Raw genomic sequence first — 14,264 nt, forward strand, 5'->3', positions numbered from 1 at the left:
GTTAATACCTGGGACGGTGAAGAGGCCGCAGACTCTATTTGTTGGTTGCCAAAGGGTGGAGACCCAAACAGGGACAGTGTCAGAGGGACCATCCGCTCTTGGTTTCCTGGGAGATCTGAACTCAAGCCTCTGAGAATTGCGCCGCCTCCTGCCCCTGCCTCTGGGCCTGACTGAGGTGGGTGGGGGGAGGCTCCCGGTGCGGCTCCCGGCTCCCGGGTGCAGCGGGGCGGGCTGCCTGGGTCAGCTGTCTGCCCCCAGCCCCCGCCCACTGGAGAGCTGGAGAGCTGGGCCGTCAGCGTCCCTTTTGTCTTTGTGAACAATCAGGCCCCGGGAGCACAGCCGGGCCTGACTCAGCGGCCAGTTTTGTCGGCCTTGGGCTGGCAGCGAGGCCCGCCCTGCTGTTGGCTGAGGGCATGGAGGGAGGTGGGAGCCAGGAGCCCGGGCAACTGAGGGTTGTCCACCAGTTAACCCCTTCCATGCCTGGCTGAACTCTTCCTCGACTTTCTGACCCCGACCTTTTATACCTTGCCCTGGACAACTCTGAAGATCCCACAGCTCTGCTTTTAGGCAAGACCCTGTGGAATCTTCGCCTGGCTAGGTCTTAAATGTTAGTTTAGAATGATTTACCAAAGAATACTTTATGCTATTTGCCGGGATTTCCTTGCCTCTTTTGTTTTTTTAAGTTGACCAGGCTCTGTGAGACCTAACTCACCTGTGCATTTCTGACTAACTGTATGTGGGGGGGGCCAGCGTCCACGGTTTGGAGGAGCCTTCCTCCGCGGTGGCAAGTGCAGGAGCCTGTGGCCCTGGCCCGCCAAGGGTGTCTGCCAGCTGAGTGTGTCCGTCACCTGCTGGAGGGAGGGGAGCTGCAGCCGTCTGGAGAGGGTCTGTGCCCAGGCAGAGCTTAGTCTGGCCTGGAAGGGTGCCCTGGTGTCAGGGGGTGTCTGTCCATTCCTGGGCTGAGGGCACCGGGAGTAGAGGTTTGTCCTGGGCCTGGCTGCGCCCAGAGCCTCTCCTTGGGTTATTTTTGAAGGACCAGCTGCTTCTCTGGTGCAGGTCTCCCTGCCTGTTAAGGGGGCCCCGACTGTGGCCTTGACTCCCGTTCACTGAGTGCCTCGCTATGTACATTCTAGAATGTTGGAAGGGGGTGGAACATCCCTGGCCTCCACCCCTAGAAGCCAGTAGCATTCCCTCCCCCAAGTCATGACCACCGAAAATGTCTCCAGATATTGCCAACGTGCCCTGGGTTTAGTGGTATGAGGACGAGTATCTGTGAGTCTCTTGGACCTTGCTTCATGGTCACAAGATGACGGTCACAGCTCCAGACAACGCACCCACGTTCAGGGCAGAAAGGACAATAAGGGATAGTATGAACTGCCTCTGTCTCTTTTAGCAGAAAAATGGAAGCTTTCACAGAAGCCTCAGCAGGCTTCCACTTAAGCCTCACTGGCCACAACTGGGTAACAGGACATGGCCACCACAGGGGCTCTGATATGACAAGACAGGCTCCTGGGACTCCGGGGTGTCAGGTACAGACCGTATCCAGGAGCAAGGGCCCTGGGGTCTACCTGGGCTTGAGGCCAGGCCCAGCCCATCTCTGCAGGCTCCCGTGAGTGAGAACAGTAACACTGCCTTCTCTACAGGGCCAACTTGACTGTGTGTAGAGGGCCTGGCCATGGGAAGTCAGTTTGTCAGTGACGCATCTCTTGCCGGCCCTGCTCCAGGCTCTGTTGATTGACTGCCTGTGCAAAACCGACGCTCAGAGCAACTGAGAGACTTGTTGGGTTCACACATCCCGGGATGGTGGGGCCTGAGCTGGGGGCTGTGAGACTCTTGTCCCTCCCCCAAGGACTCAGCATCTCCCTCTGGCTAGATGGCAGCTCTTGGATGAATCAGAGCACAAGGCCCCGAGACTGATGATGGCCGTGAGACCCTCTCCCAGGCATGTGCCTGCCCCACTGCGTGTATAGTTTCAGGGACCCCTACATCCTTCACGTGAAGGTCTCCAGTGCCCATGTTGGCTGGGTAGTCGATGGCTGCCCTTGCCATCACGGGGCCTGGACAGAGCACCTGGGTCCCCCGGGTAAGAGGAGGGACTGGGGAGGCAGTAATGGGAAGATGTCTGTCTCCTTGAGAGCATGGGATGTGCAAGCTGGGGAGAGCGTCAGCAGCCACTCCTAGCATCATTCATTCATCAGGTGTTTATTGAGTGCCTGCTGTATGCCAGGCCTGGTGCCAGGGATCCTTTGAATAAGAAAGACACGGTCCCCGATCTCAGGGTGCTCACATTCTGTTTGTGTACTCGTGGGCCCGCGTGGCAATGCGTGCAGTTAAACAGGAAGCTGGCAGAATGAGTGCCTGTGTGGGGACCTCACAGTCCCACGTCTCGAGTACAGTGGTGGGGAGATGTGTCTGTGTGTGTGATAAAGCTTCACAGTTCGTGTGTAACTACACGTGACATATAAGGTTAGTGCGTGCAGAAGATGATGCAGCGTGCTGAAGGCCTGCAGTCCAGGTCGTAGCACTGTGCCTGGGTTAGTGTCCTGGTTTTGCTAATGTCCTTAGTTACTCTGACGTGCCCTTGGGGGATGGAGGAGGCAGGGTACACAGGACCTCTCTGTACTGTTTTTGCAACTTCTTGGGAGTCTTTTATTATTTTAAAATACAAAGTGAAACAAATCCAGATGAGCTGTGTGCAGGTGATGGCGTGTGTGTGAGTGTACGCATGCGCACGTGTGCGAGTGCACTGGGGAAGGCCCCCTGAGGATGGGGGAAATGGGCCCTATAGGCGTCTGGGGAAGAGTAAGCAGCCCAGGCCCAGGGTGCCAGGCGAGCCGCAGGTCGCCGTGGCGGGCACCGGGTGAGCACCGCAGGGCAGAGGCAGAAGCTGAGGTCAGCCAGGCGGCATGGGGGCTGGGAGGAAGTGACTCCCCCACACACTGTGGCGTCACGTTTTCACCCTGAGGGTGTCTCGTGGTGGCCCCGCTGCCCCCCCAAGGCTTCCTGTTTGGCAGCTCATCTGGAGCCAGGCGTGGGCTGCGCTGTGGCCCTCCTGGGCGGGCGCCCGTGCCGCACCTGTTGTTTGTCCTGTCTGCTGAAACAGAAAGCAGCCTTTGGGTGGCGGGGGCTCCTCTCCGAGCATGAGTTCTCACCCTGGCTCCCTGCTGGGCCTGGAGAGCCTCTTCTGGAAGCCTTGGGCCAAGGGAGGCAGCTTTGTCTCAGGGCAGAGGCCTGATCACAGAGCGAGGTGGAGGCCCAAGCCCGAGCTTTCCTCGTTTCGCCTCTGTTTCACCTTGTGTCCAGGGTGGACAGGCTGAGAACTCTGCAGTGTGCTGGGGACATCAGGACCTTCCTGCTGACCTTGTTTGGGTAGAGCAGGGAGTTGGGCACTGGGTCAGCTCGTCTGACAGATCTTTGCTTGCTTTGTACCCGGCTGGGGACGCCTGCCATGGGGGTGAGGGGAGACCCGGTCCCAGCACCTCACAGTGTTTGCTGCAGCGAGGTGCTGAGAGAAGGACAGAGACAAAGGAGGTCAGCATGCCTCCGAAGACGACAGGAGCTGCGGAGGGGAAGTGAGCGGCCGGGGAGGCTCAGGGCCCAGCAGGGTGGCCTCAGCTCCTAGAGGACTTTGATGACCCAGGGAGGCACTGCTGCCTTCCTCCAGGTGACTCCCGGGCCACGCAGGCTCGGAGCGGAGGAGGGATGGGTCAGTCTGCATTTTTGTTTTCAGAGCGTTTTTGTTTCTGGCTGCTGGGTTGAGCCCGGACTGCCGAGGGTTAGGGTGGTGGTTGGAGGCCCTTAGAGGACGCCCAGTAATCCAGGCACGAGACAAGGGTGCTGCCTGCGCCAGTGGCCGTGGTGAGGTATAGTGAGATTCTGGGTACATATTTTGAAGAACCTGGGAAAGAGGAGTCCAAGAAGATTCTGGAGCTTTGGGCCTATGAAATGGGAGATGGGCTTGGCCCTGACTGGGGTGGAGGCTGCTGTGCAGTACAGGTTTGGGGAGGTCAGGAGTTGGAGTTTGGGCAGGTGCAGCTGGAGATGCTGTTCCAGGCCTGGCGTTGCCCCACAGGGAGGACGTTTGACCTGTGTCCTGTGACTGGCTGCCCCACGGAACCTGAATGTCCCCAGCTCCCGGCCCTCCCCCTAACAAGTCACTGGGGATTCCCGGGAGGCAGAGCCGTGGCCTGGCTTCCTGCCTGCCAGGCGCTTCGGGGACCTTCCCACACCCAGCCAGGCGGGAGTCAGAACCCTAAGCGCTGCGGTCTGTCTCTGCCGTGGTGGGGCAAGGCCCCTGGAGAGCAGGGAAAGTGAAATGGGCTCATTTGCCTTTTTCGTTTTTATTTTCAGAGGCGACTTTATGTTCAGAAAATGAGTCCTCCTGGGCCATGGTCAGTTATTTTCACTGAGAGTTCTGCTCTGAGTGTGGGCAGCGTGTGTCCCAGGCACCATCTGTACTTCCCTCGCCCGGCCCGCCAGTGTGGGGTTCTCAGACTGCAGAGGCGCGAGCCCTCTGTCTTGGGGGCCGTGTTGGACTCTGCAGCATCCTTAGTTTACAGATGGGGAAATAGAGGCCGGAGGGACTGAGTGATAGTCCATGCGACTTGGACAGGCATGGCCAGGATCTGGACTTGGGGCTCTTCCTGCCCTTGGACCCCTGAGTCTCTGTGGACTGAGTCAGCTGGGGTGCTCTTGGCTGTGTGCTGACCCTGGGTGTGTTGGGGTGCAGATGCTGCCTGGGCCACATGTGAATGGGAAAGGAGGCAGGCACTTCAGATTTCCAGTCTGGACTAGGCTCTGGGTCCCTCTGTCCTCTCCTGGGCTGTGGCAGAGCCGGCTCCTCGTGCATGCCCAGCCCTCCCGGGATGGCCTGGCCTTTCCAGCCCTAATGGTGGCCCGTTTCAGTGACTCCATGATTTAAGAGTTTGGTGTTGCCCAGCCAGGCTCTGGCACTAGAGGGAAGCAGAGAACCCCTAAGTCGTCCTTCCACAAACACCCCTGACCCCAGCTAGGTGCCTGTGCCCAGTGTCCAGCGTCGCAGAGGGGCTTGGGTGGCATGTGTGAGGTCTGTCCCACGCATTCCCGTGGTTTCTTCCTTGGCTCTGCCTGGACTTTGCACAAGTGGTGGGATTAATTCTCTGGGAAACAGATTCGCCTCTGATTGGTGCAAGGCCCTTTTCCGGGGTCTTGGTGGGAGGATAGAAGTTTTCTGCAGAGGATGAGGAGGCACAGAAGCCCGGTTGTTCTGAGGCCGGAACTTGTAAGGAAACTGGAAGGAAAGGAGGCTCCTGCCCTCTCCTGTGAGGGAACAGCTGGGCCGTGGCTCTGCATCCTTGGGGAATGGATGGGACTCCAGCGGCGGCCGTACAGAGGGCCGATTCCAAAGTGGCTTCTAAAGGAGGGAGCAAGTGCCCTGTCCTGAAGAGGCTAGTGGGCCCTGGCCAGACAGTAGCAGCCCTGATGGGCATTGGGTCCCCCAACCTTTGGGCTCCTACCTGACTGCGCCTGGCCTCTGGTCTGTTTTGCTCACCAAGGGTTCTTATCTGCTGCCCCCTGACCTGGGGCTGAAAGTCCTAGGAGAGGGAGGGCCTCTGTTCCTCCCAGCATTCCTCAGGCCCAAGGAGGCATCGATGCTGCTGAGGCCTCTGGGGTGCACAGAGCATTAGATCCTCACAGCAGCCCCCTGGGGTGTGTGGTTCCCCAGAGGCAGTGATGAGGTCACCCTGGGCCGCCAGGCACCTGGCTGGGGAGCAGAGGCTGGTGGGCTGTGCCTGTCTAGCTGTGACTTGCTGGGTGGAGCCGTGCCTGCCTGTCCCTCCAGCCTACCCAGCCCTGGCTGCTCAAGGCTGAACTGCTTTCTCTGCCTTCTTGGGGCAGGGACTCGGCCTGGGAAGCAGTGGCCATTCCAAGGCGGGGGGCTCTTTTGCCTCGCAGCTGCCTGCAAAGCCGGGGCCTGCCTCAGACCGTCAGCACTGGGCACCTGCTGTGCTGGGGCACTTGGGATGCAGTGGCCGAGACCCTGCTTTTGTGGGGAAGACGTTGTGCAAGGTAGATGACAAGGGGGCTTCTGATCATAAGAAACAGAGCCACAGCTCAGGGTGGGCCCCTGAGGGGTGAGCTTTGAGCTGTGGGAAGAAGCAAGTGCATAGGTATGAAGGTCCTGCGGTGGGAAGGAGTCGAATCTGGGAACAGAAGGAGCCCAGGGCAGTGGGAGTGCAGGTGGAGATGAGTTTGAAGAGGTAGGTTGAGGCCTGATAACGCAGGAAGCCACGAGGGAGCAGTTTGGGTTTTCTTCTGGGTACAATGGGAGACAGCTGGAGGGTTCTGCTCCTGGAGGTGATGGGGTCTTGACGTTTTTATTTGTTTGTTTTTTGAGACGGAGTCTCACTCTGGCGCCAGGCGCCAGGCTGGAGTGCAGTGTCTCGATCTCGGCTCACTGCAACCTCCACCTCCCTGGTTCAAGCGATTCTCCTGCCTCAGCCTCCTGAGTACCTGGGATTACAGGCACGCACCTCCACACCACCACGCCCAGCTGATTTTTGTATTTTTTTATTAGAGACGGGGTTTCACCGTGTTGGTCAGGATGGTCTTGATCTCCTGACCTCTTGATCCGCCCGCCTCGGCCACCCAAAATGCTGCGATTCCAGGCATGGGTCTTGATGTTTTTAAGACAGCTCTGGCCTCCGCTGGGTGAAGGATTCAGGGATGGGAGGCCAGCCTCCACCACCACCAAGGCAGGGCCGTGCCACTGCGCCCACCAGGAGAGTTGGTGATGAAGGAGAGGGAGGATCGGGGAATTGAGGGATGGAAGCAGGGAGCTCCCTGTTGGAGGTGTGGGCATGGGCTGCAGTGGGGGGCAGTGGGCAGGGCAGTGCCTGGGTGGCCGGGTGGGCTCTTCACTGAGGTGGAGAGGGCAGGAGAGTCCCACCAGGGCCAGGCAGACATGTGCCCTGGCAGGCGAGCCAGGCAGGGGACACGGTGTTGACCAGAGCTTGGTGGGTAGGGTGGCGTGTGGCGACCAGGCCGTACCCTTGTGTGCAGAGGCTGTGGCACCTGACCTTTCTGAGTCTGGAGTATGGGTGGGGGTGCTGAGGAACCTGCCTGGCGCACGCACCTGCTCTCCATCGCCAGGGAGTGGAGTCTTGGGCCTGCGGCCGGACGCAGGCCTGGGGCGGGGCTGCCCTTGGACAGTGTGGGGCCGGTGGTTTGGCTGCAGTTTTCTTTCTCACCTGACCGCTCAGTGGGCTCGCCCAAGCGTGCATGGCTGCGTGTGCCCCTCTGTGTCTCTCAGTTCCCACCTGCCTCCTTTGCCGCCCGCCCCCGGCATGGGCACTTGTGGTCAGAACGGCAGGAGGATTCCTTGTCTTTGCCCTTCCCCGTGTGGTTTCTGATGTTCCACAGTCGGGCATCTCAGCCTCAGCACTGCAGACCTTTAGGGTGGCATCGTTCTTTGTGGTGGGGGCACCCTGGGCATTGTAGGAAGCAGTCAGCACCCCTGGCCTCGACCCCTAATGTCAGCAGCACTCCCACCCCCACCCCATATGCCTGGTTGTCAGTTGTGACAACTAGGACTGTCGACAACTAGGACTGTCGTTAGGCATTTTCCAGCCTCGCCTGGGGGCACAGATGTCCTGGTTGGGAATCGCTGTTCCAGTGGTGCCTCTAGGGCCTCACAGCGAGCTCTGGAGGTCATTACTCTGTAGGACCCAACTTACAGATGAGGAAACTGCACCTTGGAAGTTTTGAAACCTGTTTGGTAACTCAAACAAGTGCAGGGGCAAGGTGCAGCCCTAGGAGGGAGCGAAGCAGCTGGAGCCCAGCTCCTGCCTGGCGGGGCTTCGTGGCTCCTTCTACCTTAACTTCGGCCAGTGCTCTCACTCCCCCTTGGGGCCCTGAGGTGTGGCCCCTGCTGTGCCTGCCTTTTATTTTGAGCCGAATCTGGTGCCCCAACTAGTCCTTGTGGGCACAGCTACCAGCAGCAGACCCCACTGTGCCACTCCCTTGCTCTGTGATGGGGCAAGTCGCTTGGGGCCTCTCTGAGCCTTGAATTTCCTCTCTGGGAAATGGGCTAACACTAGCATCTTTTCTGTGGCTTTGTTTTTTTTTTTTTTGAGACAGAGTTTTGCTCTTTCGCCCAGGCTGGAGTGCAGTGCCGTGGCGTGATCTCGACTCACCACAACCTCTGCCTTCTGGTTTCAAGCAATTCTCCTGCCTCAGCCTCCCAAGTCACTGGGATTACAGGCTCCCGCCACAACGCCTGGCTAATTTTTGTATTTTTAGTAGAAACGGAGCTTCACCATGTTGGAAAGACTGGTCTTGAACTCCTGACCTCATGATCTGCCCACCCTGGTCTCCCAAAGTGCTGGGATTACATGCATGAGCCACTGCGCCCGGCCTTCTGTGGCTTTGAAAATGCTTCGTAAGTTATCCCAGGCCCTTTACATACAGAAAGATGAGTAGATACTGCTGACATGCGGTGTCTGCAAGGATCAGGAAACAGGAGAGCCCCCCCTCCCTCCCAGCCTCCCCCACGCTTGTATTTGAGTTGCCCCAAGTAGGGCAACTCCTTGGTGGCCCACGCAAAGCTCTGGCGCCGATGATGTGGGGCATCAGAAACCCGATGGAAATGACGGCAGCCCTAGAGGTGAGTGTGGCCGGAACCTGGCTGTCCCACAGCCCCAGGCACTTGTGTTCTGTGTCCCTGGTCTGGGCAGCGATTCTTGAAGGCAGCTGTGGATCAGGACCCTGGGGCCTGTTCATGCAGATTTCTGGGCCCCGTCTGCCTTTGCGGTCCACATGGGATCCACATTTGGGGGAGGTGTCTGAGGCAGGGGCATGACTGCCCATGTTTGGAGAAGCTGTGGGTTCAAAGCTTCCATAGCCTCCAACTAAGGAATGTTTTTGAGGTTCTGAGAGCTGGGTGGGGGGGCGCTGGTGATGCCGGGGACAGTCTGCTGGGCACAGCCCCAGGACAGTCCTTGCTGTGTCTCCGCTCGCCCCTTCCCGAAGGAGGCCTCTGAGACCCTACTGGGCCCCCTGCCTCTGCTGGCCAGAGCTCCTCATCTTTCTCAGTGGGGTCTGTGCCGCCCACCGGGCCTTTGTTCTGTCAGCGCCACGTGCCCAGTGCCTCCCACAGGCCTGGCCCTGGCAGGCAGCTGGGGGTCCAGACGGAACCATCTCTCTGACAGAGCGTGCTGTCCAGTGGGGCATCAGGCAGCATAGGGAGGTGGGGGACTGGCCTCCATGTGGCGTCGCGGGGCCTCTCCAGAACAAGGGCTCCAGGCAGAGGCATTGGCAGGTCCCAGGCCCAGGTGGGGAGGATGCGAGGCATTGAGGCACTGCGGGGTGTGGGCTGGCACCAGGGGGGAGCTGGATGTGCGGTGGAAGCCAGGGGTCAGCCAGCCTGGCCGCCCCCATGGTGGGGGTGCGGCCGGAGGGTTGTGCACAGAGGCTACCGTCTGCCCTCATCCACTCTTCAGATGCTCATACTGGCGCCTGCCTCCACCCTTGTGCCTCAGTGCTGCTCCCCTGTGGCCAGCTCTGCCTCATCATTAGGTCTCTGCAGGCATCCCCTCCTTCAAGAAGCCACCCTGTCCTCTCCCCCATCGCTGTCCACACATCACAGCCCTCTGCTGTCTTGACTTCCCCAGACGCCGCCCCCCACCGACCCACCGACTCTGGTTTATGCGTTGGTGCGTTTTAGTGCCTCTCCCATCCTAGAGGCTAAGCCCCTCGAGGGCAGGGGCTGTGTGGTCTGCTCCCCTCTGCATCCTGGCAGATATGTGAGAAGGGCGTTACAGCTCGAGAGCCAGAATTCGAACCCAGGCCTGGCTCCGTGCAAGGCTCCTGTTCCCATGGAGGATGCAGGGTGGACAGCAGACCTTCTAAGCTGGGGAGAGGGAGAGGAGGCGTCGCTGCTGGGTTCCTGGCAGGAGCTGCCTGGGCCTCTGGACAGATGCTGTGGAGGGTTGGCCGTGTGGGCTGCAGATGTGGTTACAGCAGCCATTAGGGTGGCTCAACCTGGGAAGGTAAACAGCAGTAGAGAGGGTGATGTGGTGTAGAAACTTCCACACACTTCCCAGATGGGGTGGGGGGAGCAAGAGGCGCTGGGTGCCCCCTCAGGCACAGGCCAGGTGTGCCCTCAGTTGTTTGCTGCCAGGTCTGTGGGAGGAGCAGGGACCCGCACCCCTGTCATCCAGGTTTTCCTGGTTCCCACTGTTCCTGTAGGGCTGCAGGATCCACTGAGCACACCTGCCTTTGTGCTGGAAGCCAGGACTCCTCTCTGACCCTGAGGGTCCCTGGCTCTGGGGAGGGAGCATGTGTTTTCAGTGGCCCACATGTTGCCAAAACGTGCTCCAGAAAGCTGCCCAGTTTCTGTCCCTGCCGAATGCAGGCGAATGCAGGGAAGGATGTTGTACTTTTCCTCCGGAGCTGCTTCCCTTGAATGGGGGCTCTGCCTACAGGTGCAGGAGGAAGCTGAGCTTCCAAGTTGCCCCCCAGGCGGGCCTGGCCTGTGTAACATGCAGGCGTGCAAGGCAGAGGAGATCCTGATGCCCAGGGTGCAGTGCCGTGCCCTGGCAAGACCACTCCGTGCCTCAGGCTCTGCAGCAGCTTCTGATGCTGCGGAGGTGGCTATTCTGTTGCCACCTGGGAAACTGAGGCTGAGCGGCTTGCGCCAGGCCACCCAGTAGCTGGTTGGCAGAGCAGGCACATGCCGGGAGAGCTGCCTCCCTGAGCCTCGTTTCCCCCTTGCTGAGAGCTGGGCATGGTGTTGCATGGCTAGCCCACAGTAGGCAGGAAGGAGTGGCCTTGACGTGTTTCCACAGTGGCCTACTCAGGTAGGGTTAAGAGCACAGCTCTGAGGCCAGCTGACTCCTGGCCCCTCCACCTCATCAGCTGTGGGACCTTGGGCAAGTCACCTGGCCCCGTGTGTGAAATGGGCCTCATGATGGGAAGACCGAGCCGCAGGTTGATGCACACAGTCACAGTACGGGTCTCCCCCAGCGTGGGTGCTGGCAAGTGTGGCAGCTGCTAGCGCTGTCACCTCAGTGGTCGCTGCCATTGCACTCCTTTGCTCCAGCATTCACGCAGTCACTCTCACATCCTCACGGAGCTGCTGCAGGTCAGAGTCCGTGCTGGCAGGGACAGAAAGAAACTCTGTGAGGAGCAGGTGTTGGCTGGGGGAGAGGGCATGTACATGAGCCGAGTGTGCAGTGTCACTTGGTGGGTGTTGGGTGTCAGGAAGATGAGCAGGGAAGGGGGACAGGGCTGGACTCCCAGACGTGCAATGTGGGCCTGCTCTTGATCTCGTGCTCTGCTGTCATGGCTTCAAATTCTCAGTCATTTGAAAACAACCATCCAAGATTGTTATTTTTGCACCAGCCCCGGGGATGTGGGGTGTAGGGCTGGGATGCGGGGGTGCAGTCTGGGAAGGGCCTTGCTGAAAAGGAGACATGGAGGGGAGGAGGGAGCCTGGTGGGTGGCGCGAACAGCCAGTGCAAAGGCCTTGAGGCCGCAGCCTCTGGCCCCGTGCTGTTTCTGTGCCCATCTAACTGATGAGGAAAGTCGGGGCTCAGGGGGCGGGCAGGGGCACGCATCGTGTACCCCGCTGTTCTCTGAGCCGTTCCCCAACTCTCTTCTGGCCCTGACCCGCTCTGCTTGGCCCCACAGGCTGACCCCGCACTACATCTACCCGCCAGCCATCGTGCAGCCCAGCGTGGTGATCCCGGCCGCCCCTGTCCCGTCACTGTCCTCGCCCTACATTGAGTACACGCCGGCCAGCCCGGCCTACGCCCAGTACCCACCGGCCACCTATGACCAGTACCCATATGCTGCCTCGCCTGCCACGGCTGCCAGCTTCGTGGGCTACAGCTACCCGGCCGCCGTGCCCCAGGCCCTCTCAGCCGCAGCCCCCACCACCTTCGTGCAGTACCAGGCACCGCAGCTGCAGCCCGACAGGATGCAGTGAGGGGTGCTCCTGCCCCGAGGACTGTGGCATTGTCACCTTCACAGCAGACAGAGCTGCCAGGCCATGATGGGCCGGCGACAGCCCGGCTGAGCTTCAGTGAGGTGCCACCAGCACCCAGGCCTCCGAAGACCGCTCGGGCACTCCGCCTGCACCCTGGGACAGCGGAGAAACGGCTGCTCTTTAAATCTAGGTCCCATTGTGTCTTGAGGGAGGACTTTAAGAATGACCGAGAGCTATTTAAAGACGCAATCCCAGGTTCCTTGCACACCATGGCAGCCTCTCCTTGCACCTTCTCCTGCCTCTCCACACTCCAGGTGCCCTCAGGTTTGTGTCTCCCCCGCCGCGTTGTGGTGGGGTGTCACAGACCCTCTGCAGCCCGACTGCCCTGGACTGTGCGAGATGCCTGACTCCAGGGAAACCTGAGAGCAAGAAGTTAATGGACTGTTTATTGTAACATGATCCTCACGAGCTGTGAGCGCAGTCGAGGTGTGAGGACATGGCCTCCTGTTGGAGTCGCATTTTCTCCATCAGGGCACATGGTGGCTTCCTCAAGCCCAAAGGAGCTCCCAGGTACACGGGGGCCGCCGGTAACGGGCAGCCGGCCAAAGGCCCCTTTCCAGTCACAGCACTGAAGTTGCAACTTTTTTCTTGTAATTGTTTTGCTACTAAGATAATTTCAGAAGTTCAGTCTATTTTTTCAGCGGATACTGCCGCCACCAAGAATCCAAAACCTATTTTTGACTTGGAGAGACTTGCTTTTGTTGGTTCCGCCCATGGAGACGACGACAGTGTTTCTGTATAATAAAGTGTCTTCCGGCTCACGGGCCAGGATCCTCTTGGTGGGATGGGCCCCATAGACAGGAGGCCCTGCAGGCCCGTGCGGGCCACTGTCTGCTGCCACCTGCCAGGGTGGCAGAGTGAGTTGTCTCAGGACCCTGTCACTGCGACATTGAAGCTTCTCTTCCCAACTCCCCAACCACTGTAGAAGGGAGTGACCCACAGCATTCAGGCCACTCAGGGTCTAGACCACGGCGGTGCCAGCCTGGGGGGGCAGGGGCCCTCAGCTCTGCCCGCTGGAGCAGTTGAGTGCAGGAGGGTGCGCCTCTCCCTCTACCCCCGCACCACCTGCTGTGTGCCAGCCTGAGACGGTTCCTGCCTGTCTTGGGGATTGGTGGAGGGAGGAAGCAGTTCTGCCAGCCGTGGCAGGGCTGCTATGGGGCATCCAGGGCTGTGGGGGTCTGGAGGAGGGGACATGAGCTGAGAGGTATCCTGGCCGAGGGCGGGGGGCGGCGGGGATCTCCCTCCGGACCTACCTCAGGGAGCTGAGCGTGTAGACGCTCCATGGCAGGCCTGGGACAGAGTCAAGGCCCAGAGAATAAAGGTAGCTAATCTCATCATAATATTTTTATTAGAATGTTCTGATGATAAAAATAAAACTTGTTTTCTTTAAAGAAAAAGTTGGTCTGTGATTTTTCTCAAAACGCAGAGCTCCCCTGGTGCCTGGGCATCACCCATGCCCCGCCCTCCTGGCTCAGGAACCCAGGATTTCACTGGCAGCGGTGCATACAGCGCCTGGCCTGCGCCGGCCACTGAGCGTCAGAAGCAGAACAGACGCAGCCCCTCTTCCCACCCACTAATGCAGGGGGCCTGGCGTCCCCTCCGCCATGCATCATCCAGCATCAGCTTCAGACCCCGAGAGGACTGCGTTTGGGTTACTTCTTGGTGCTATGGCTGGGGAGGGACCTGGACATGGTTTGTGATTGGCAGTCCTTGGCAGATCCCTGTGGAATAGGAGGACAGTTCCCCAAGAGAAGGGGGTTTGCCACCAGAAGACCCTGAATGTGGGCTCCTGAGAGGACAGTGCCAGGTGTCCAGGACAACTGCCCTTAGGGTAGAGTTGGAAGGGAAGCCTTGGTCTGGGGCTGGATAGTCCCAGCATCTAGAACTCAGAGTTGGGGAAATCACAAGGCCTTCACAGAGGAGGTGTCAGGGCTGGAGAATCCATTAATTCCTTCCTTGAATTGCTCACTCATTGTGTCATGCCAAGATGTGTGCTAGGTCACGTGCAAAGCGCTGGGGATAGAGCAGACAGAGCTGCCCTTTGGGTTTATCATCTGCTAGGGGAGACACAACAGTGCCCCGGGGCGACAGAGACTGACAGGTTTCCTGTGGGGGGGGGGGATAGAGATTCTGTGGGGGTCTGCACTTCTCAGGCCCGCCCAGCCCCTCCGTCCTGCTGTCTCAGTTTGCAAACACCCGTGCGGGGTCAGGGAGGGCAGCATGGCGCTTCCAGCCT

General features: G+C 59.5%; 1 protein-coding gene across 2 annotated transcripts in view; it reads left to right on the forward strand.

Moving 5' to 3' along the window:
* The window catches only part of RBM38 (RNA binding motif protein 38), a 17,386-nt gene extending 3,961 nt beyond the window's left edge, over positions 1 to 13,425 (forward strand). For both annotated transcript variants that reach the window (XM_023231986.2, XM_023231982.1), the window contains one exon: positions 11,671 to 13,425. In XM_023231986.2, the coding sequence (XP_023087754.1) occupies positions 11,671 to 11,675 (5 nt within the window). In that variant the 3' untranslated portion in view covers positions 11,676 to 13,425. The remainder of the gene's footprint in view (positions 1 to 11,670) is intronic.
* The last annotated feature ends 839 nt before the right edge of the window (positions 13,426 to 14,264 follow it).

The sequence above is a fragment of the Piliocolobus tephrosceles genome, chromosome 20, assembly GCF_002776525.5.
Source record: "Piliocolobus tephrosceles isolate RC106 chromosome 20, ASM277652v3, whole genome shotgun sequence".
NCBI lineage: Eukaryota > Metazoa > Chordata > Mammalia > Primates > Cercopithecidae > Piliocolobus > Piliocolobus tephrosceles.